The sequence below is a fragment of the Sciurus vulgaris genome (genome assembly GCF_902686455.1).
Source record: "Sciurus vulgaris genome assembly, chromosome: 3".
NCBI lineage: Eukaryota > Metazoa > Chordata > Mammalia > Rodentia > Sciuridae > Sciurus > Sciurus vulgaris.
Genome location: NC_136463.1, coordinates 180,485,540 through 180,510,611, shown reverse-complemented (window position 1 = coordinate 180,510,611; position 25,072 = coordinate 180,485,540). Strand labels below are relative to the sequence as shown.

Below are 25,072 nucleotides of genomic sequence, written 5' to 3'. Positions count from 1 at the left end.
TTGCCAACATTTATTGCTTGTATTTTTTTATTTTGTATTCTTGATAATTGCCATTCTGACTGGAATGAGATGAAATCTTACAGTACTTTGATTTGCATTTCTGTAATTTTAAGAGATGAAGAACATTTTTTCATATGTTTGTTGATCAATTGTATTTCTTCTTTTGTGAAGTGTCTCTTCAGTTCCTTAGCCCATTTATCAATTGGGCTATTTGTTTTTTGGTGTTAAGTTTTTTGAGTTCTTTATAAATTCTGGAGATTAGTGCTCTCTGAGGTGCATGTGATAAAGATTTCTTCCCATTCTGTAGGCTGTCTCCTCACATTATTGATTGTTTCCTTTGCTGAGAAGAAGCTTTTTAGTTTGAATCCATCCCATTTAGTGATTCTTAACTTTACTTCTGGCACTTTAGGAGTCTCGTTAAGGAAGTCAGGTACTAAGCCGACATGATAAAGATTTGGGCCTAATTTTTCTTCTATTAGGTGCAGGGTCTGTTCTAGTGACTAAGTCCTTGATCCACTTTGAGTTGATTTTTGTGCAGGGTGAGAGATAGGGGTTTAATTTCATTTTACTGCATATGGATTTCCAGTTTCATCAGCACCATTTGTTGAAGAGGTTGTCTTTTCTCCAATGTATATTTTTGGCACCTTTGTCTAGTATGAGATAACCGTATTTGTGTGGGTTTTTCTCTGTGTCTTCTATTCTGTACCATTGGTCTACATGTTTATTTTGGTGCCAATCCCATACCATTTTTGTTACTATTGCTCTGTAGAATAGTTTAAGGTCTGGTATTGTGATGCCTCCTGCTTCACTCTTCTTGCTAAGGATTGCCTTGGCTATTCTGGATCTCTTATTTTTCCAAATGAATTTCATGATTGTTTATTCTATTTCTATGAAGAATGTCATTGGAATTTTAATAGGAATTTCATTGACTCTGTATAACATTTTTGGTAGTATGGCCATTTTGACAATATTAATTCTGCCTATCCAAGAGCATAGGAGACCTTTCCATCTTCTAAGGTCTTCTTCAATTTCTTTCTTTATTGTTCTGTAGTTTTCATTGTAGAGGTCTTTCACCTCTTTTGTTAGATTGATTCCAAAGTATTTTATTTTTGTTTTATTTTTGAGGTTATATTGAATGGGGTAGTTTTCCTAATTTCTCTTGCAGTGGATTTGTCACTTATGTATAGAAATACATTTAATTTATGGGTATTGATTTTATATCTTGTTACTTAGCTGAATTCATTTATGAGTTTTGGAAGTTTTCTGGTGGAATTTTTCAGATCTTCTAAATATAGAATCATATCATCAGCAAATAATGGTAGTTTGAGTTCTTCTTTTCCTATTCGTATCTCTTTAATTTCTTTTGTCTGATTGCTCTGGCTAGAGATTCAAGGACAGTGTTGAATAGAAGTGGTGAAAAAGGACATCCCTGTCTTGTTCCCGTTCTTAAAGGGAATGGTTTCAGTTTTTCTCCATTAAGAATGATGCTGGCCATGGGCTTAGCATAGATAGCCTTTACAATGTTGAGGCATTTCCTACTATCCCTAGGTTTTTTAGTGTTTTGAACATGAAGAGGTGCTGTATTTGTCAAATGCTTTTTCTGCATCTATTGAGATAATCATATGATTCTTGTTTTTAAGTCTATTGATGTGATATATTATGTTTATTGATTTCCATATGTTGAACCAACCTTACATTCCAGGGATGAACCCCACTTGATCATGGTGCATTATCTCTTTAATATGTTTTTGTGTGTGATTTGCCAGAATTTTATTGAGAATTTTTGTGTCTATGTTCATAAGGGATATTGGTCTGAAGTTTTTCTTTCCTTCATGTGTCTTTGTCTGGTTTTGGTATAAGGGTGATACTAACCTCACAGAATGAGTTTGGAAGGGTTCCCTCCTTTTCTATTTCATGGAATAATCTGAGGAATATTGGTGTTAATTCTTCTTTGAGGGTCTTGTAGAACTCAGCTGAGAATCTCTCTGTTCCTGGGCTTTTCTTGGTTGGTAGGCTTTTGATGGTGTCTTCTATTTCATTGCTTGAAATAGAAGCAATGAAATCTGATTAAATTGTGTATGTTCTCATGCATCAGTTTGGGTAGAACATATGTCTCTAGAAATGTGCTGATGTCTTCAAATCTTTCTATTTTATTGGAGTATAAATTTTCAAAATGGTTTCTGATTATCTTCTGTACTTCAGTAGTCTCCGTTGTGATATTTCTTTTTTCATCACCAATTTTAGTAATTTGAGTTTTCTCTCTCCTTCTCTTCATTAGTGTGGCTAAGGGTTTATCAATTTTATTTATTTTTTCAAAGAACTAACTTTTTGTTTTGTCAATTTTTTCAATTGTTTCTTTTGTTTCAATTTCATTGATTTTGGCTCTGATTTTAATTATTTCCTATCTTCTAGTGCTTTTGGTGTTGTTTTGTTCTTCTTTTTCTAGGGCTTTGAGATAAAATATTAGGTCATCTATTGGTTGACTTTTTATTCTTTTAATGTATAAGCTCAATGCAATGAATTTTCCTCGTAGCACTGCCTTCATAGCGTCCCAGAGATTTTGATATGTTTATTGGTGTTCTAATTACCTCTAAGTATTTTTTTATTTCCTCCCTGATTTCTTCTTTTGTCCATTCATCATTCAATAGCATGCTATTTAGTCTCCAGGTGTTGGAGTAGCTTCTATTTTTTATTTTATCATTGATTTCTAGTTTCATTCTGTTATGACCTGATAGAATACAGGGTAGTATTTCTAGTTTTTTGTATTTGCTGAGAGTTGCTTTGTGGCACAAATATGGTCTATTTTAGAGAAGGATCCACGTACTGCTGAGAAGAAAGTGTATTTGCTCGATGATGGATGAAATACTCTATATATATCTATTAAGTCTAAATCATTGTTTTATTTAATTCTACAGCTTCTTTGTTTAGTTTTCATTTGGAAGATGTATCCAGTGGTGAGAGAGATGTGTTAAAGTCTCAGTATTATTTTGCTGGGGTCTATTTGATTCTTGAAATTGAGATGGGGTTGTTTGATTATGTAGATGCTCCATTGTTTGGGGCACATATATTTACGATTGTTATGTCTTGTTGGTGTATGATTCTCTTAACTAGTATGAAATGTTCTTCTTTATCCCTTCTGACTAACTTTGGTTTGAAGTCCACTTTGCCTGATATAAGGATGGAAACCCCTTGTTTACATGTGAGTGACTTTTTTTCCCAACCTTTAACCTTCAGTCTGTGGAGGCAGGCCTCTGGGATCCGAGAGGCAGACCTCTGATTTCAGAATGGCTGGCAGGTGTGGGCTGGATTTCCGTAACAGCCTGACTCTGCTCACTTGAAAGAGCCAGATGTTGGAGTCTCTCTCAAACTGGCTAGTCCAGCTTTCTCAAGGCATTGAGGGTTTAGCTGTTCCTCCATGCCAAGAGCTTCCAATTCACAGCACCTCTAAAGTGCACAGGCTTTCTTGGGGAAAAATAACCCTGTTACAATGCAGCCTGAAACGGTAGATATCGGGGAGAATCCCTGGCCCACCAGCAGAATAAGAACAAAAAGAAATGACTTATTCATTTTTTTTAATTAGGAAGAGAAAAAGTTGGTGACATGATTGGAGTTTTGTGTTTTGAGCACTTTAAAATTCCAAGAAAACATGCCCAAAGCTCAGAGGTACTTTAGGAAGTCTCTGCCAATGAAGTGTGGTAGGGAAGTGTCACATTTACTCTTATCCCTCTTAAGTTTAGATAATTTTATGAAATAAACTGACAATACACAGATAACAAAAAGAAAGAACATGCAAACTTTTTACATCCCTGATAAACAAGAGTGTAAGATGGCTGAGCCTGAGACCGAGCCTCCTGTGAGTCTGGGCTGCAGTGGGTAGCTCAGTGGTGGGACACCCCTCCTGCCTGATCCCCAGCCCCAAGAAAGAAAGAAGAGAAACAAAGGAAGGAAGGAAGAGAAAATGAGCGAAAGGAAGATGAAGTCACCTGAATGGATAAAACACCTTCCTATGAAGATAATGAAGATTGTGATTAAAGCGATGTGGAGCTGGTGAAAGCCAAACAGAGCACAGGAGCAAAACAGCCCTGGACATGACAGGTGCACATTGGAACCTAGATTATGAAACAACAGTATTGCAAAGCAGTGTGGGGTGGCTGAACTCTCCTTTACCTGAACGCTGCACATCCAGCAACTCAACAAACACCTTCTACACACTTGACTTTGAAAAATAAGTGAAGATTTATTGTTGCAAAAAGGTAGAAATCACCTAACTATCCTCAGGAGAGGAAAGACTTGAATAAACTACAGTTTATAGTACAATAAATACTATAATCCAAGCCACTGAAATAAAAGCACTAGATCTGAGACAGCAGAGAGGAAACACAAGGTAGGATGGAGACTAGGGGAACGACTGGAAACTGTACCCTCAATCTGAGAGCCTGTGCCAAGCTCCCCACCACTCCCCTCCCCAAGTCGTTCTCTCTCCCAGGCCTGCCTCCACATCTCTGAGAAATCCACAGATCTTCACTCACAATCTGAAAGTTACTGGAAATTCATTTATGAAAACTGCCTTAGCCAGGTATGTAGGCGCACACCTCTAATCCCCGCCCTTTGGGTAGGCTGAGGCAGGAGGATCGCAAGTTTGCAGACAACTTAGTAAAACCCTGTCTCAAAATTTAAGATATTCAGAATATTCATTAAGTTCAAATTATATTATAAAGAAATCTTCTGGGATGATAAAGTGACAATAACATCACCAAATAAAAAAAAATTTAAGATATTTTTTAAAAGGGCTGGGATGTAGCCTACTGGTAAAGTGCCTGTGCATTTAAACACCAGGATCCCATGCGCACATGCAAAACTGCTGTTTGCACTACCAATAAGCCACAAATACATGAAGTTTTAGAATAGCTTGAGCAGAAGCAGATACAAAGCAGTGCTTTCCCTGTGTTTCTGTGGATCAGATAATGGAGAAGGCAACAACCTAAGGACCCTGAGATTCCACAGACCACCAGAGAACCAAGGTGTGCTCACCAGACTGATGTCATCCCCACATACCTACCCAGCAAGTTTCCTTTGCTTTTTTCAAAAAATTTTATTGGTACATTATGGTCATACATAACAGTGGATCGGTTATGCCATATTCCTATAAGCATATAACATTATCTGACCAATCTCACCCCCAAATCACTTCTCCTTCCCTTCCCCCTCTTCCTCCATCCTCTTGCCTACTCTACTTTGTCCCTTCTAGTATTATTTTTAATTAGTGCATTGTAATCATATACATAAGTGATTTATTACGGTATATTTGTAAATGGAAAGTTTCCTTTAAAAGAAGAGCTAGAGGCTGAGTGAGGAGGCCTGTAATCCCAGCAACTTGGAAGGCTGAGGCAGGAGTATCACAGGTTCAAAGTCAGCCTCAACAACTTAGAGAGGTCCTAAGGAACTTAGTAAGGCCCTGTCTCAAAATGAAAAATAAAAAGTGTTGGGGGTGTGGCTCAGTGTTAAGTGTCCCTAGATTCAAAAAAGAAAAAAGAAAAAGAAAGGAAGAAAAAGAAGGGAAAAAAGAAAGAAAGAAAAGTGGTTAACAAAAATATGAAAAATCCCGGCATTAGGGAAACACAAATCAAAACCGCACTGAGGTTTCTTGTTGTTCCTGTCAGAACGGCAGTCATTCAGAACACAAACAACAGGGCTGGGGTGTGACTCAGTGGTAGGATGCTTGCCTAGCACAGGAGAAGCACTGGGTTGGATCCTCAGCACCACATAAAAATTAGTTATCTAATTAGTTAAATAAAGGTATTGTGTCCATCTACAACTAAAAAAAATTTTTTTTTTAAAGAATAATACACACTGGGTACAGTGGCTCACAACTGTAGTCCTGGTGATGCGGGAGGCTAAGGCAGAAGGACTGCAGGTTCAAGGCAACTTAGAGATACCCTGAGCAACTTAGTGAGACCCTGTTTGAAAATAAAAAATAAAAAAAGGGCTGGGGATGTGGCTCCATGGTCAAGTACACCTGGGTTCAATGTCCAGTATCAAAAAAAAAAAAAAAAAAAACCCAATAATAAATGCTGGAGAGGATGTAGAGAAAAAGGAACCCTTTGTACTGTTGATGGGACTGTAAATTAGTAAAACTACTATGGATATCAGTATGGAGATTCCTTAAAAGTCTAAGAATGAAACCACCATATGTCCCAGCTGTACCACTCCTCAATATTTATCCTGAAAAATTAAAGTCATGCTACAATGATTCACGCATATCCATGCCTCTGAGAGCAGCACATCCACAATATCCAAATTATGGAACCAGCCTAAGTGTCCATCAATGGATGAACAGATAAAGAAAATGTGATATACATATACACAACTGTATTTTATTCAGCTGTAAAGAAGGATGAAATTATGTCATTTGCAGGAAAATGAATGGAATTTGAGAAAAATATGTTAAGTGAAATAAGCCAAACTAAGAAAGTAAGGGTTGTATGTTTTCTCTCATATGTGGAAGTTACAGAGGAAAAAGGAAAAGAAAGACGGTCATGGGGGAATCTCATGAAAATTGAAGAAAGATCAGTAGAGCAGAAGGAAGGAACCAGGGAGAAGGAAGAGGGAAAGCTAAGGGGAAAGACTGGGGAATGATATTGGCCAAATTATTTTGTTATATCAGGTGCATCTACAAATATGTAACAATGAATCCCCCAGTCATTTCCTCAGATCTTTAAAGTTCTCAGAAAAAAGATTCAAACTTCAGAGACAAATGGACAAAGGATGCAAACAGACAAATTACAGAAGGAACAGAAGTGGCAATTAAACATGACAGGATGTTCAGCTTGCTGGCTATCCATAAAAATGCTAATTAAACATGATGCTATTTTTAACATCTGGTTGGACAAGATTAAAAAGAATAGCAATATCTAATTAACAATGGCAAAGGTGTAAGAAAATAACTATGTCTTCCTGTTGCATAAAATGTAATGCATACAGCAATCTTTGGGCAGAGCAATTTGTGAAGCTAGTTAAGTGACTGGTATTATATAAGTTCTGAATTATTCAAAATTGAAATATTATGACATCAAAATATTAATGAACCTCATATTAGGCAGAAATGTTGAAATAATGTAAGCTCCTTAATGTAAAATTCTTTCAAAAATAGTCTGAAGCTGGCATAATTATAAAGGTCAAATGCACTGCTTGTAGAAGGTGAACGTGCTGCCTCCCACCGCAGTGTCACAGAGCCGGTTAACAGAACACCACCCTTCATCAAGTCGACCTTGAATTATGCAAGGTCTTCAGGAGTTCACCCTCAGACAAAATCCACTGAGACATATGATGTACAGAGCTTGGGACTTAGAATTCTATGTGATTTCATTAAGCATGCAGATATATACGTCACAGAATGTACCTAAAGGCTTCTGTATGGATAGCAAAACTAAGAGACCATCTGAAAATGATTATCAAATGAGGGTTGTATATCTATACAACAGAATACCATAGAGTCTTAGAAAAGTATGGGCTACTGGTTCATGTACAATAACAATAAAGTGCAACAACTTAATGAAAGATAAAATCTAAATATATATTTTATATACACATATATACAATTCAAACAGAAAGAATTCAAATGCAAATGAAATTGCTTATAATGGATATCTCTAGTGAAGGGATCTTGTAAGACAGAATTCTCACTTTAAGATTTTTTAAAGTATAATAGCTAGAATTTACTGAGTACTTACTATATGCCAGGCAGATTCTAAGCACTTTATTTAATCCTTTAAAATACCCTATAAAGTAGATACTGTCATTATTTTCATTAACAACAGTTGAGAAAACTGAGACACAGAAAGATCAAATGATTTGCTCAAGGTCACATGTCTAGCAGGATTTAGGGTCAGGATTTCACCAAGGTAGTTTGTATTAAGCGACATTCTTAATCACCATGCCAACAGTTCTACATACTTTGTAGTATATGAATGACTATTTTTCTTTCAGTACTGGGCATTGAACTAGGGTGCTCTACCACTGAGCTATATCCCCAGGCTTTTTGATTTTTATTTTGAGACAGGGTCTCACTAAGTTTCCAAAGCTGGTCTCAAACTTGTGATCTTCCTGCCTCGGCCTCCAGAGTTGCTGGGATGATAGATATGTGGCAGTGCATGTGGCGTATAGAGGTTACTTTATACCTATCTGTACAGAAACATGTCTATTCCACAATTAAATAAAGTATGTCTGCTTTGATTTTTATTCAAGCAGAAGTGGATAGTCTTTCCATGACATGGTTCTTTTGCAGCCAAAGAGTTTATAAACTCTTACTATAAGGAATTCATGATATTGTACACATAATAGTATGATATTGGAAGCAATCAATCCAGACCTTTAACTGATAAGTCAGCTTATCATTGCTGTGCAAAATATCTGAGAAAAACATCTTAAAGGAGAAAATATTTATTTTGGCTCATACTTTCAAAGGTTTCAGTCCATGGTCAGCTGACTGCATTATTTCTGGGCCTGTGATGTGGCAGTACATTATGGTGGAAGAGCATGGTGGAGCAAAGCTGTTCATCTTATTGTAGCCAAGAAGCAAAGAGAGTGAGATAAAGGGGCTAGAGACAAGATAAAGTTCCCAAGTGCACATCTGCAAGGACATACCACCTCCAACTAGACCCTCCTCCTACGTTTTCCATCACCTATCAATAACTCATGCAGTTAGTATTCCATCAGTGGGTTAATCCATTGAGGAGGTTGGAGTCTTCATGATTCATTCACTTCCCCCAAAGCCCCACCTCTAAACATTGCTGAACTGGGGACCAAGCTTTCATCACATGTGCCTTGGGGGACATTACAGATCCAAACTATCACATGGCCCCTATAATGGTTTGGACATGATGTGTCCCCCAAAAGCTCATGTGTGAGACAATGCAAGATGGTTTAGAGGAGAAATAATTGGGTTATGAGAGTCTTAACCCAATCAGTGAATTAACCCCTTGGAGGGGATTAACTGAGTGACGGAGTAGTAACTAATGGTGGGTAGGGTATGGCTGGACGATGTGGGAATTGGGGTGTGCCTTTGGGGTATATATTTTGTATCTGGCAAATGGAGTCTCTCTCTCTCTCTCTCTCTGCTTTCTGATCATCATGTGAGCTGCTTCCCTCCACCATACTCTTCCTCCATGATGTTCAGCCTCACCTCAAGCCCAGAGGAATAGAGCCAGCCATCAATGGACTGAGACCTCAGAAACTGTGAGCCTTCAAATGAACTTTTCCTACTCTACAATTATCCTGCTTGGGTTTTTTAGTCACAGCAGAAATAAGAAAAAAAAAAAAAAAAAAGCTGACTAAAACAGCCCCCAAAGACTCATATTCATCTCATCATGTAACATGCATTCAGTCATTCTCCAAGAGTCCCAAGAGTCTTAACTGTTCCAGCATTGCTCAGAAGCCCAAGTCTAAAGTCTCCTCTGAAACTTAAGGCCTTTCTTAACTGCGAGCCTCTATAACACTCAAAAGGTAAGTTACATGTTTCCAGCATACAGTGGTGGGATAGGCACAGGGTAAACGTTCCCACTGCAAAATATGAGTTTTTTGCAGAAAGGAGAGATGAAACAAAATCAGACCAAACAGTAAATCCTGTAGCTCCAAGTCTGGCAACCAGGGCGTATGAACTCCAAAGGACTGAGGCTGCCCTGCCTGTATGGCCTTGCCAGGTGCAGCCACATGACCTCTCTCCTTTCCTAGCTCTTGCGGCCTGCAGCTTTCCTCAGCAGATATTCCACATGGCTGGCATCTCTTAATTCCTGGGTTTGCCACTACTTCAGCTTCCCTCTCAGGGCTTCACATTGCCATCTCGGGGCTGCCTGCAAGGATTCTACCCTGACATATGTTGCTTGGCCTCCCAGGCCTTCCTTTAGAAATCTCAGTGGAAGGCAGGTGTGTTGGCTCTCAGCAACTCAGAGGGCTGAGGCAGAAGGACACACGTTCCAGGACAGTCTCAGCAACTCGGAGAGACCCTCACTAACTTAGCAAGATGTTCTAAAAATAATGTAAAAAAAAGGTCTTTTCTCCATTGTATATTTCTAGCTCCTTTGTCTAATATGAGGTAACTGTATTTATGTGGGTTTGTCTCTGTGTACTCTATTCTGTACCACTGGTCTGCCTATTTTGGTTCCAATACAGTGGGAGAAAATCTTTTCCACCCACATTTCAGATAGAGCACTAATCTCCAAAATTTATAAAGAACTTAAAAAACTTTACACCAAAAATACAAAGAACACAATCAAAAAATGGGCCAAGGAACTGGGCAGACACTTCACAGAAGAAGATATACAGGCGATTAATAAACATATGAAAAAGCATTCAACATCTCTAGTAATTAGAGAAATGCAAATTGAAACAAGTCTAAGATTTCATCTTAGTCCAATTAGAATGACTCTTATCAAGAACACAAACAATACTAGATGTTGGCATGGATGTGGGGAAAAGGGCAAACTTTTACATTGCTGGTATAGTTGCAAATTGATGCAGCCACTCTGGAAATCAGTATGGAGAATCCAGAAAACTTGGAATGGACCCACCATTTGACCCAGTTATCCCGCTCCTTTGTTTATACCCAAAGGACTTAAAATTAGCATACTATAGTGATGCAGCCACATCAATGTTTATAGCAGCTCAATTCACAATAGCTAAACTTTGGAACCAACCTAGATGCTCTTCAACAGATGAATGGATAAAGAAAATGTGGTACACATGCACAATGGAACATTACTCAGCCTTAAAGAAGAATGGAATTATGACATTTGTTTTCCCTGATAAGTGGATGATGATATATAATGGGGATGGGGGGTGGGGGGTTAGAGAAGAATGGAGGAACTTTAGATTACATAGAGGGGTGGATGAAAAATGGTGGACTGAGACAGACATCATTACCCTAAGTACATGTATGATTACACAAATGGTATGAATCTACATCCTGCACAACCACAGAAATGAAAAGATGTACCCCATTTGTGTACAATGAATCAAAATGCAGTCTGTGAAAATTAAAAAAAAAAAAAAAAAAAAAAAAAAGGTCTGGAGCTGTAGCCCAGCAGCCTGTGTTCAGTCTCCAGTACAGAGAAGAGGTGGCATCTTGGTGGAAGCCTCCACGACCTGTAACTCCTGTGTTCTTCGTGCCTGGAAGACCAGTGGATGAAGCCCAAGTAGCTGGACCTACTTGGACCATGACTGCAACAGTCCCGAGTGCCTGGGCAGCTGACACAGTCAAAGGAATCCAGGAGAAATGATTCACAGGTGGCCCTGTGCAAACAGCTTGCCCTGGAGCTGTCTTTTTGAAGCAAAGTCTTTCAAATGAGTTTACATTTGAAATTCCAAAGACTTTTATTAACCTACTGATTGGGTTATGATTTTCATAATCTAGTCATTTTACCTCCTGCATTAGCATAGGATCTTTGGGGGATCACCTCGTATCCCAAAAAATAACACTGAGGTTACAGGTGTGTGCCACTGTGCCCAGTCTTGGCTTCTTTTTAGTGGCACTAATTTCTTCAGCAACTATCTCCTCCTTAAACCCAATTTTGTGGGTTTTGTGACCAAACTGCAAGTTTTCACAAACTTTTTTTTTGTACTGAAGATTTAATCCAGGGGCACTTGACCACTGAGCTACATCCCCAAAACTTTCTAGTTTTGACTTGAGACAGGTTCTTACTAAGTAACTGAGGGTCTCACTAAATTGCTGAGACTGGCCTTGAACTTGTGATCCTCTTGCCTCAGTCTCCTGAGTTGCTGAGATTGCACGCATGCTCCACTGCATCCAGCTGTTTTTCAAACCTTTCTGATTTGTTTTTTGTTCTTCATTCTCACAGTAAACCTGGCTAAAAGCAGCTAGTGATATCCATGTTATTACCTGAATGCTTTGCTGCCTTGAAATTTCCTCTACCAGATTAATTAGTCTATTGCCTTTAAACTCAGCCTTTCACAAAGCCTCAGGAAATGAATAAAATGTAGACAAGTTCTTTGCCAAAATGTAATATGAATGGCCTCTAGTCCAATTCTTGATAGGGTCCTAATTCCCATCCAGAGTCTCATGAGCACAGTCTTTACTGTCTGCATTCCTATTAGCATTCTGTTCTTCCAAGATCACACCAGAATCATCTATTAAACTCTGTTTACAACATTGTAGGGCTTCTCTTACTGGACCTCCAAACCTTTCCAGACTCCTCCCACAAATTGGCTCTGAAGACTTCTGAACCACATGGTCAGGCAAAGTCACAGAAACAACCTTATTTCTTGGTACCAATTTTGTAAGTCAGCTTTACAGCACTGTAACAAAACACCTGAGAAAAGAATTCATTCTAGCTCATGGTTGCAAAGATTTCAGTCCATGGTCAGCTGGCTTCTTGGTTTCTGAACCTATGGTGAATAGTACATTATGGCCAAAAGGTGTGGTAGGGCAAAGTGTCTCACTTCTTGGCAGACAGGAAACAGAAAGAAGAGATAAAGGGGTCAGGGATTAGACAAACCCAGAGTCTGACTCCAGTGACCTAATTCCTCCAATTAGACCCCATCCTACATGTTTTACCACCTCCCAATAGCCTATTCAATTATAGTACTGAATTGGTGCATGGATGTACACACCTGTAAACCCAGTAACTCAGGAGGCTAAAGCAGGAGAACCACAAGTTCAAGGTCAGACTCAACAATTTAGTGAGCGCCTCAGCAACCTAGCAAGACCCTGTCTCAAAATAATAAAAAAAACAAGTAAATAAAAAGGACTGGGGAATGTACCGCAGTGGTAAAGCACCCCTGGGTGCAATCCTTAGTACCAAATTTTTATTTCAAGACACTGTTTCAAAATAAAATTTTAAATTGGGCATGGTGGTGCACACCTGTAACCCAGAGACAAAGGAGGCTGAGGCAGGAAGCTTGCAAGTTCAAAGCTAGTCTTAGCAATTTAGCAGGGCCTTTGTGAGACCCCTGTCTCAAAATAAAAAATAAAATAAAATAAAAAGGGCTGGGATGCGACTCAGAGGGTAAGGACTCCTGCACTCAATCTCCAGTACCAAATTAATCAAATTAATTAACTAATTAATTAAAATTTTACAAAGGGTTGGGGATTTAGCCCAGTGGCAAAGTGCTTGCCTAACATGTGTGAGGTCCTGGGAACCACTCCAATTACTACTATATCATCATCATCATAATCAATGACTAGATTTGACTTTTTTGACTTCTCATGCTTAATCCTGGCAATGTCAATATTTCCCTATAAGACCTTGAAAAGTCACATTCTTTCTAAATCTCATTTGTGAAATGGGAATAATATTTATCTTATATGGATATTCTAACAATAAAATGAGAACATTCACATGAAAGTACTTGATATTAATAACATTGCTAACTATATAACTAATAAGAATTTCTAGAGTGACTCCTAGGTTTAAAATTTTAGTATTAATGGGCTGGGGATATAGCTCAGTTGGTAGAGTGCTTGCCTCATAAGCACAAGGCCCTGGATTCAAATCCCCAGCACTGCAAAAAAAAAAAAAAAAAAAAATTTAGTATTAAGAAAAAATTATTAGAGTTTAGTTGAAAAAAGTTTCTTTAGAGACACACACTGAGCCAGACACACGTCTGTAATCACAGCAAGCTGAGAGGCTAAGGCAGGAGGCTGATAAATTTAAAGCCAGCCTCAGCAACTTATTGAGACCATCAGCAACTTAGTGAGATCCAGTCTCAAAATTTAAAAACATAATCAGAGGGGCTAGGATGTAGCTCAGTGGTAAGTACTCCTGGGTTTAATCCCCAGCACAATAAACAAAAAACAAACAAATAGGCAGACACATATTGAAGTAGCTTAAGAGGAAATGATGCAACAATGGAATTTGCTTCAAAATAATCTAGAGGGAACAAAGGACTCATTTATAGCTTGTTTGGCCATATGGTATGTTTCTTTGAGACTGGGCTATGGGTACTTGGGAGTTCATGAAAAAAAAAAAAATTCTGTCTTCTTTTTATGTTTGAAACTTTCAAATTGAGGAAGGTTAAAATAATTGGGAGACCATTAGGCAAAGAGAGCTCCAGTGCCCTGACTTCACACCCAAGCAAATGGAAGCCCGGCTGGGAGTGAACGGTCCTAGCCCAGGAAAACAAAATGTAAGGTCAACTAATCAGCAACTGGAGAATGTACTAATCAGACACCGCCAACTTACCTCCAACTGGGACTTTCCACTTAAACCAGTCAAATATTTTCTTTGTTTTACCTCTACGAACACCTTATATAAGTTTTCCCTTTCTGCCCCCATGATTGGGCCCAAACTGCTTGTGGTTTGCACCACCCAATTCATGAACTGCTACCTACTCAAACCCTGTAAAATGTTAATGTGTGCCTGTTTATCTTTCAATAGGAGGAAGAAAGGAAAAGAGAAATTGTAAAGAAATTTCTGTTACTTAGTCTAACATTCTACTTAAGACTACTTCTCCAGAAAATCTTGATATAAAAGGAACAGAGGGCTGAGGTGGAGCTCAGTGGTATAGCACTTACCCAGCCTGCTTGAGGTCAGGAAGGAAAAAAAAAAGAGAGAAGAAATGGGAATTTCATTTTATTCGTTTTTTTAATCTCTATTTTCTTATAAACAGATCTTAAATGACTGGCAAGATGCATAAGAGTTCAAGCATTTGATAATTTCATTAAGTTTTCAAATAACCTTTTAAGATATATTTAACTAAAAGAAACTCATTTTATTTAATTATTTTATGTTAATTTATTTTTCTGATATGCAAAGTTGAACCCAGGGGTGCTTCACCATTAAGCTACATCCTCAGTACTTTTTATTTTTTATTTTGAGAGAGGGTCCTGCTAAGTTGCTGAGGCTGGCCTCAAACTTACAATCCTTCTGACTCAGCTGACATTACAAGCATGCACTGTTATACCCGGCTAGGAAAGTCATTTTAAAAAAACTATAGCAAAAAAAAAAAAAAAATTAACATTTGTTAATAGAATCCATGTTAATGTGGAACACTTTAAGATTTTTCCCAAAAGAAATTTCAGAATATTTTAACAATTTTCTGCTTTTTAAGAATCCAATATTCTATATTAATTATATATCAGTTCTTCCAAAGATGATTTATTTGATACTTCTCTGACAAAAATCTATCGCTGGGCTCAGGATGTAGCTCAGTGGTAGAGCTCTTGCCTAGGATGCATGAAGCCCTGGGTTCCATCTCCAGTACAAAAACAAAAACAAAAACAAAAAAAAAAAACATGAAAAATCTGTCACTGGGGCTTGGGGTGGAATGGTAGAGCATTTACCTAGCATGTGTAAGGCCTTGGTTTCAACCTCCAGTGCAATAAATAAATAAAAACCTATCACTAACTATAGAGAACTTAATAGCAATAAGTACATAATATGTTCCCTTCCTTACCTTGAAGGTGTGAATTCTCTAGGAAGTCTTCATGAGTTTCTTTTATTTCTCCAGGTTTTGATGATCGATACTCACTCCTCAGAGATATCTTCCACCATCTAAAGATTACCTGCAATTGAATAGAAAGTGACATGTTAAAACTGATTCCAATCCCACAGCTATGCTGTTTGGGGTTTTGGAAGATCACTGCGGCTTTTTATTTTTTATTTTGCTAGAGAGTCTTGCTAAGTTGTGAAAGATCACCTCCAGGCTGAGGCTGGAGGATCAGACGTTCGAGGCCAGCCTTGGCAACTTAGTGCAATCCTGCTTCAAAATAAAAACTAGAAGGAGCTGGGGGTGTACCTCAGTGGTGGAGCACCCTTGGGTTCAATCCACAGTGCTGAACAAAATCTGTCAAGTCCATGATGATGAAATCACCCTCTGCCAAGTGGTTGTTTTCTTGAGAACAGAGATGCTCTAACTTGGGGAGCAAGCTCCAAAGTAATTGCTGGGCTCTCCTACTTCCTTCCCAGGCAGCAGGGCAGACTCTCATGGATAATTTCTTCCAAAAGCATGACAGTTACATGAGTGGGACAGGAAAAGCACTGTTGTGCTTTGTGTGATGCATGAAAATGTGTCATACGCGGGACACTTTTTGGTAACAGATCTGGATAGTGTGTTCGACTTCTCTGAGATTTTGTTCTTCTGAAGCAAACCTCATTCCCATGGCACCGGATGTCCTTTCTTAGTTGGTTTCATGGTGGTGTCAACTACTGGGTCTGCTGAAAGCCCCTTGAAACAGACCGGCTTTGGTCATGTAAACCAAAAATGGAGCTGGGTAGTGAAACGAGATGACAAAACTTCTACCAACTTGAGAACCAGACTGTTTTCTGCACTTGGATGATGACGTGAGAGGAAAGGTGGGCAGTCCAGTCACATTGGGGGTCAGGGCATCAAGGTGAGGACTTGGAGGCAAGGAGCCCGTCCTGTGGCACATATCTAATCCCAGCTGCTGGGGAGGCAGGAGAATTGAAGGTTCAAGGCCAGCCTGGGCAGCTTGGTGAGACCCTGTCTCAAAATAAAAATGAGCAGGCTGGGGATGTAGCTCAGTGGCAGAGCACTTGCCTAGCCCTGAGTTCAATGCCCACTACAGCAAGCAAACAAAAAAGAAGGTGGAGGGCAGACAGTCCAGTCCATAACCAAGGGGCATTACAGAAGAAACTGCATGCATTTTTGAACAATGTAGTCTGGATGATTTATTTAATCTCCTTACAGCATACCTTTCCTTTCTCTTAAATATTAATACTAAATATTATAAATGATATTTTCTTTCTATTGAATGAAGATACCAGGCAGTCTGGATCTAACGTCCATGAGATTTTTCACTTTGTTTTTTGTTTTTGTTTTTTTCAGTACTGGCGATTGAACCCAGGCTTGCTCTACCACTGAGCTATATCCCTAGCCCTTTTAGTTTTTATATTTTGAGACAGGGTCTCACTGAGTTATCAAGGCTGACCTGGAACTTGCCATCTTCCTACCTCCATCTTACAAGTCTCTGAAATTACAGGTATTCACCACCATGCCTGGCAATCTAGAATTTTAGGGACTGGGAAGTAAAAAATAATGTAGTCCAGCTAGGCACATGCCTGTAATTCTAGCAACTCAAAGACTGAGATAGGAAGATGGCCAACTGGAGGCCAGCCTCGACAATTTAGTGAGACCCTGTCTCAAAACAGGGTACAGTGGTACAGCACCCCTGGCTTCAATCCCCATTATCACTAAATCTCTCTCTTATATTAGTAATAATTATTATAATTTAGTCCATTTCCTACAACCATCCTGCAGATGAGCAAAGTTTCAGAGAGGTGTTTTATGCTAGGTGTTTTATGACAGTGGGAACAAGTTCAGACTGAATTCCACCACAAGAGCAACAGTGCCATGGAGGTACCACAAGAGCCCAAACTCATTCCTGGAAGTCCAGCAGAGACCCCCACTTGCCATTCCCCCAGGTGCTTTCTGGCTACCTTTGCGTAACTTCTCCCTTAGGCAGGTACCCCCATGTTATAATGAAAGGGTCAGCTGCACCTGCTGATCCAGAGCAAGCAGCAAAATACCTGGTTAAGGCAGCGTTCTGGAAAAAACAGTTCTAGAGCCAAACTGGATTCTCCAGATGGGTGATGCAGCCTTACCTCTCGCCGTGTTCAAAGGCAGGCAGAGAGGGTTGTGCAGCTTGGTATCCAGCATTCCACTGACTTCACCCGACATTCCTGGGCCTGACTCAGGAGGCGATTATTTACAGTGTCTGTCACAATGCTTGCTGGAGGGGTGATCCCTGGGGCCTGGATTCAGATTAAGGCACACACAAGCTTCTCTCAGTCTCCCCTGAGGGGTTTAAATTACCCAGAATGAATCACCTGCCTAAGGAAACTGGCTGGCAAGGACCAGAGTCCTCCTTGCTCCTGACGTGGGAGTTCCTCCTTCATATACAACTTGCCCTCTGCAGTGAAGCTTTGGCCTCACAATTCCGCCTCGTCAAGACTCAGGTATGTCCTGTATAATATACTTACCAGAAGAGGAAAATAGATATTTTGTGCCATGTATTTTCTCTTGGATTGGTAATGATTTTTTTTTTTTTTTGGTAAGTGATAAAACACTATTTTGGTGAGGACAAGGGAAATGGAGAGTCCCTGAAAATCACTGAGAGGAGCAGGTGTGGTAGCACACACCTGTAATCCCAAGACTAGGGAGGCTGAGGCCAGGCTGGGCAACGTGGTGAGATCCCAACTTAGAAAGAAAGAAAGAAAAAAGAAAAACAAACTGCCCAGCTTGCCCAGCATGAGTGAGGCTCTGGGGAAGATCCCCGGTGTGGCGAGGGGCGTGGATTTCCTTAGGGATTTGGACACACACCACCCAACCAGTTCATACTCCTCCTAGTGTTCTCTTCAGTGCTGGGGGTCAGAGCCAGGACCCCTGCATGCTAGGCAGGCACTCCACCACTCAACTCCCTCCCCAGCCCTTTATTTTTATTTTTGTTAAATTGCCCAGGCTGGCCTCAAAGTTGTGATCCTCCTGCTTTAGCCACCTGAGTCTTGAGGTCACAGGTAGGAGCCACAGTGCCCAACTAATATCCATTCCCTTTGATGTATATATTCTATTTTAAGAATTTAACCTATGGAATTTTATCAGAAAAAAAAACACATTTTTAGAAAGATTTATCAGAGATGTGTACATTTTTATAAGGATGCTTATCATAGCTGAATTATGATAATGAACAATCAGAATCTATCCAAGGCTCAATAGTGGGACTAGTTAAGTAACTATCACACATTAGATGATGCAAAGAATACTCTGCAAACAACAAAACAACTTCTGGAAAAATAATAACACGGGTATCTGGGTGTGATGGCACATACCTGCAATCCCAGTGATGTGGGAGGCTGAGGCAGGCAGATTACAAGTTTAAGGCCAGCCTCAGGAATTTAGCAAGATGCTGTCTCAAATTAAAAAAAATTTAAATACAAAAAGAAAAACGAAAGGGCTTTCATGTAGCTTAGTGGTAGAGCACCGTGAGTCCAATCCCTGGTACTACAAAATAGAAACAAAAAAGAATAACGCAGGACAATGTTAATAATCATTTGGTAAAGGGCTCAAAAGTGTATGCATGACTGGTTCAAATATTCAAAGGAAAATATTTATTATACAGGAGGAAGGAACATTAGTTGTGGCAGTAAGTGAACTGTGTCACACAACAGATGACAGATGCAGCTTGAAGTGAGCTTGACTGAGAAGTGCCACCCCAGTACTTATAAGTAGGGTGGCATCTATTATGGTATTAGCATATTTTAAATCATATATACACATACAAAGTTGTCATCATATATTTCGTCTCTTTGGAAACTTTATAATGTATCAATAGTGCTTTACACATTTTGGATCTTATTGACTTGGAATGTTCTATTAGTGTCTTATTAGTATGCCTGCAAGAAAAGCCACAGAGGAGCTCCCTGCCAGTTTTGCAAGACTGTTTACATCTGGTAGAACACGGAGTCCACTGTACTCGCCCCAGGTTTCAGACCTCTCCCAACCACCTATGAGCCATGTGAGACTGTCTTTTCATGTGTGAAGAAAACCATCCAGTGGAATTAGACAACCTGCAAGAGCCCCCCTCTCCCAGGTGGGGGCTGACCTGGAGTCTGTGCCCGTTCACTGCCTCACCCTCCCCAGGAGAGGCAGCCACCATGATAGGACCTCATGATAGGACACTTGCTTTACTATAGGAGACACTCCAATATTTGGTATCCTAATAGAAATCATGTGGCCAGGGGTAGAATTCTTTAAAAAGTATATACCTAGCCTATTTTTGGACTTAAATATTTCCAGAAAAATCTCTTTAATAATCTTACTAATTGAGTCTACTTTTAAGAGAGGTCTAAGACTCCTCATTGATCTCCTTGGTCCATCCTCTGCACAAATGACATGACAGCAGGAGAGGAAGCAGGCTGGTCGCTCAGCGAAGGCCCCTGACATTCCCCACCAGCTGGCAGCTCACGAGGCAACTTGCAAGGAGGCACAGGAGAAATGTCGGGCCATTTAAGTGTATTTGGAAAACGCACACCTTCTTCCTCCTCAGCCAGGCACAAGCCTGTGACACACTCACTACTACCTCTCAGCTGGAAAATCCCGTTATGGGGGCAAAGTGTAGACTCTGGAGATTAGATGAGTTGGGTTTAAACCCCGGACTCTGTCACTTCCCTGGGGCAAACGGCTTCGTCTCTTCTGGCCTTAGTTTCCTCATCTCATCAATGGAAATGATGATGGTGCCCAACTCCCTGGATTTGGAGAGATGCCAGGAGACAGCATCCAGTGCCCAGCACAATGCCAGGCACAGAGAGTATGCTCCATATACATGTCTTTCTTCCTTCCCTCTGTTCACTCATTGACCAGTCCTTCATATTTATACCGACAAATTCAGCTCCAAATGCTGAGATAAGAACCCTATATCCTGGTGTGGTGTTGCATGTCCATAATCCCAACTCCCAGGAGGCTGAGGCAGGAGGATCACAAGTTCAAGGTTTGCCTGGGCAATTTAGGAAGACCCCGTCATGAAACTTAAAAAATGGATGTAGTTCAATGGTAGAGTGTTTCCCTAGCACATATGAGGCCCTGGGGTTCAATCCTCATGTCTCTGTCTCTCTGTCTCTCTCTCTCGCTCTCTCTCTCTCTCTCTCTCTCTCTCTCTCTCTCTCTCACACACACACACACACACATCATCTTCTTTCTCATCTACTAACAATATTCAACCATAATTCTACTTTGCCAGGCATGGTGGCACATGCCTATAATCCCAGCGGCTTGGGAAATCAGGAGGATCACAAGTTCAAAGCCAACCTCAGCAACTTAGCAAGGCACTAAGCAACTGTAAATAAAATACAATAAAAGGCTGGGGATGTGGCTCAGTAGTTAAGCGCCCCTGGGTTCAATTTCCAGTAATAAATAAATAAATAAATAAACAGGATCCGAGATGCAGCTCAGTGGTAAAGTGTACCTGGGTCTGACCCCAGTTACACACACACACACACACACACACACACACACACACACACATACACACACACACTCTCACACATTTCATTAAGGTCTACTTTTCTAATCATATTCTCTGAAGATATTTATTTCAGCTTTTCACTCAGATCTGGTATTTATTTTTCTAAATCATCTTTAATTATTAACCCTATTATAAATGTTTTTCTAACTGCAAAATTGCAAAGAATCATCTAGACATCCAATTAATAAGCTGCTCATAAAGCAACAGAATGACTTGTCAGATGCCACATACTAAATGGGGCCTTCTGTATCTCAGTCTAGAAAACACGTTTGTGATTCAGTACGCAGCTGAGCTCGTTTCAGCTCTGCTTTCCTGGGCCACACTACGATTATGCTACAAAATCAAAGTTTTCCTCTTTTTTTTTTTTTTCCTCCCGTTTTTGGTTGTTCGTTTGTTTGTTTTTTGTACCAGGGATTGCTTCCAGGGAGCACTTAATCACTGAGCCACATCCCCAGACCTTTATTTTAATTTTAAAAATTTTGTTATTTAGAGATGGGGTCTCGCTGAATTGGGTAGGACCTGGCTAAATTGCTGAGGATGGCTTTGAACTCGAAATCCTCCTGCCTAAGCCTCTGGAGCTGCTGAAATTATATGACAAATGTGCGCCACAGCACCTGGCCTTTTCCCTGTTGGGTAAGTCATGTGAATTAGGGGATTTCACACAATGGGCTTGAAATATCATCACCTGGAGACTTTATGAAATTAGAATTTTTACTAGGTGAAGAAGGATCTTGAATCTGAACAGTCGACTGAGAAGTGGAGACACAGCTCACCCAGCACTGGCATTCCAAGAGGTGAAACAGATTTTATTTTCCTAAAATGAATTATGAACATTAATTAATTAATTAATTTTTGCCGTACTGGGGCTGAAGCTGAAATGAGAATGAAATAAACTGAATTTCCTTTGTGGTTTATTTCCTAGTTTTGGAGGAGCAGATCCTTCGAAAATATTTCTGAGAAAAGGACTAAATTTTCTATTTGGTCTGGTACCAGGGACTGAACCCAGAGGTGCTGTTCCACTGAGCCACATCCCTAGTCCTTTCCATTTTTTATTTTGAGATGGAGCCTTGCTAAATTGTCCAGACTGGCCTCCAACCTTCTAACCTCCAGCCTCAGCCTCCCAAGTCACTAAGATTATAGGCTTGCACCACTGTGCCCAGCTTAGGAGGTAAATTTTTGTCTGAAAATGTTCATATCCCCTTTGGAGCCCGGTGGCCAGTGCACACGAATTCTAGCTGAGTCCTCGGGTCAGGTCCTCCTTACTGGCAATTATTCAGGTCTGACTCTCACTCTGAGGTCGGTTTCTTGCCTTCAGCATGCTACACGCTGCTGTTCCTGTGGTAGCCATGCCCTCTCCAAAGATGTCTGAATCTCAACCTTGTGGGAGAGAGAGGAGGATCTCCTAGTTCTTATGTTCCTTACCGCCTCCTCTCCTCCAGCTTACAGGTGATAACTGTGTTTTGCAGCTGCTACTTCTGGACTCTTAAGAGCCCACTTTACTTACTTCCTTTAAATTCTTAATCATCTTTTGTCAGTTAACAGTGGGTTTGTAATGAATTTTCCCAGGAAAATAACCTATGAGGTTTCTATATTCTGAATAGACCTGGTTTGAGATCTTGGTATGATCATCATCCAGGGCATTTAATGTGACAAAAAGTCCGGGATGTCCTAAATTAAGTTACAGAGGATGAAGGGAAGGAAGAGATAAGGGGAGTTTATTCTAAACTGAGAGCATGTCGGTTGAAGATCACCCACCAAGGTGACATCTTGCTTCTGCTGTAGAACCAACACCAAGAAGCAACAAGCTCTTCTCCAATGGGCTCCTCCTGTCCCAGGCACTGTCCTCTTCCTGGTGTCCTACCCCTCTTATCTGCAGCCAGTGCAGGTTCAATGTAGATGATTTATGCTTTCTCCTTCCCAAATTTTTATGATAAAATATTCCAGCATCTCGGACCTGGTAGACATTTTTCCATCGGCTATCTGGGCATGCAGCTGTTGGCTTAGGGAATCCATCTCAGGACTGGTCTTTTTACTTTGGGCTAGCATCTGTAATAGCTCAGAGATCTCTTTTAAGTTTTTGGTTTAACAGAGGTTAGTTTTTCCTCACTGTGACTAAAAGACTAGACAAGAATAACTTTTTTAAAAGAGAAAATGTTTGTTTTGGCTCATGGTTTCAGAGGTTCAGTCGATGGTGGGCTGCCTCCATTGCTGTGGGCCCGAGATGACGCACAGGGTGTGGAGCAGGAAGCACTGTTCACCTCACAGCAGCCGGGAAGCAGAGAGGGAGAGGAGGAAGGGGCCACAAGGAAGATGAGCCCTTCCAGGACACATCCCCAGGGACCCACCTCCTCCAGCTGTGCCCTACCCATAAGTTACCACCCATAAGTTCATTCGGACTGGGATGACAAATTAAGTTACAGTTCTTACAATCCAATAATGTCACCTCTGAACATTCCCACATTTACACAGGAGCTTTTGGGGGTACTTCATACCAAAACCATAACACCACCTGAGAGCTTTCATTCTGGGGATATATACTTCGTATCTAGGGATTTTTTTGGGGGGGGTATAACTATTTTCTGGAACTGTTTCCCTCCCCATCCCCAACCCTTTCCACAAATAATGGATCTCTTGGTCTAATTCTCTAATATCTTATCTTTTCCCTATATTGTATATCTCTCTTTTTTCTAGGAGATTTTCTTCAATTCTATTGAATTGTTCATTTTTTCTATCACATTTTTATTTTCTAAGAGTTCTTTTTAATCTTCAGTGTTACTTTTTAATTATGTGCTATTCTTGTTTCATGAATGCAGTATCACTTCTTATCCTTTTGAGGATATTACTAGTGAGCTTTTTATATTGTTTGTAGTTTTCTCCAAGACTTCACTTAATGTATTTGTTGTTGATTTGTTTTGACTTTCCTCAAAAACCTGCTGATTCTTAGCTGTCCACTTGTATTTAGGATCGGGGTACTGTGAAACTAAATGGACAATGGGCATCTAAGCAGGACTTATCAAAGAAAGTACTCAGTACAGGGAGACCACTGGGTTCTGTGCTTGAAGGATCCTATTAATATTTTTCTAAATATGACTTTTATTTGCATTTATTTTATGTTGAATTTATTCCTGTGCCATAAGTTTTTGTTTCTTTATTTTCTTCTGGGATATCGTTTTTTTTTTTTTTTTTTGTGGAACTTCCTCTGCTGGTGGTTCCTTTCCAATGGGGATCATCCCAACGTGCCAGGGGAACTCATGTACGGGTTAATCTAACCATGAGTTCTGTAAGTACAGTGGCGCATCATCTTGGGTGCCTTGTTCACCTGGATATGCTCAATAACCAGCGAATCCACATTTAAACCCTTAAGTTGAGCATTACTTTCTGCAGTTTTAAGCACATGCAGTAAAAATTCAGCACTCTTTGGCCACAGACCCTGTGTCTAGCCCCACTCTTTGGCCTGGACACACCTAACCACTCCACCACTGTAATTCCAGAACGGCACAGGTTGCTTCTTTAAAGTTGTCTCTTTCAGCTACTTGGTGGCTTTTTGGATAATGCATGCTTTTGATGACCCAGGCAGTCTCAAGCATGTTCCTAAAGTGAACGTGAAGATTTGAACCTCTTCATTTGCATAAATTTTATGGAGTTTTCTGGGTCAAGAGAGTAGCAAGCCATTTTCAAAGATCACCTCAGGCCACTTTTACAGGTTGAGCTTAATACCTTGACATCTCTTGCACTGATCTGACTCCCCAGAGAAAAATCTTCCAGCTCAGTGCCTGGAGTTTGTGAGTCTAGTGGCTCAGAACTTCCTGGGATCCAATGGGAAGTCAAAAGGAATCTCCTAGTACAACGTGTAGATTTTAATTCAATCCTTTGCCATTTAAAAAAATATTTTTGGTAGCAGAGATTGAGCCCAGGGGTGTTTAACCTCTGAGTCACATTCCCAGATCTTCTTATATTTTATTTAGAGACAGAGTCTCATTGGGGTGCTTACGGCCTTCGTTGCTGAGGCTAGCTTTGAATTTGCAATCCTCCTGCCTCAGCCTCCTGAGCCACTGGAATTTTGGGCATGTGCCACTGTGC

General features: G+C 40.1%; 1 protein-coding gene and 1 pseudogene across 3 annotated transcripts in view; both read right to left on the bottom strand.

Moving 5' to 3' along the window:
- The window catches only part of FBXO36 (F-box protein 36), a 90,255-nt gene that overhangs the window by 26,990 nt on the left and 38,193 nt on the right, over positions 1-25,072 (bottom strand). For both annotated transcript variants that reach the window (XM_079132655.1, XM_079132656.1), the window contains exon 2: positions 15,409-15,517. In XM_079132655.1, the coding sequence (XP_078988781.1) occupies positions 15,409-15,517 (109 nt within the window). The remainder of the gene's footprint in view (positions 1-15,408; positions 15,518-25,072) is intronic.
- On the bottom strand, positions 23,661-25,009 carry LOC306657384 (large ribosomal subunit protein uL22-like; annotated as a pseudogene). Its single transcript has one exon. The product of its transcript is annotated as a large ribosomal subunit protein uL22-like (transcript).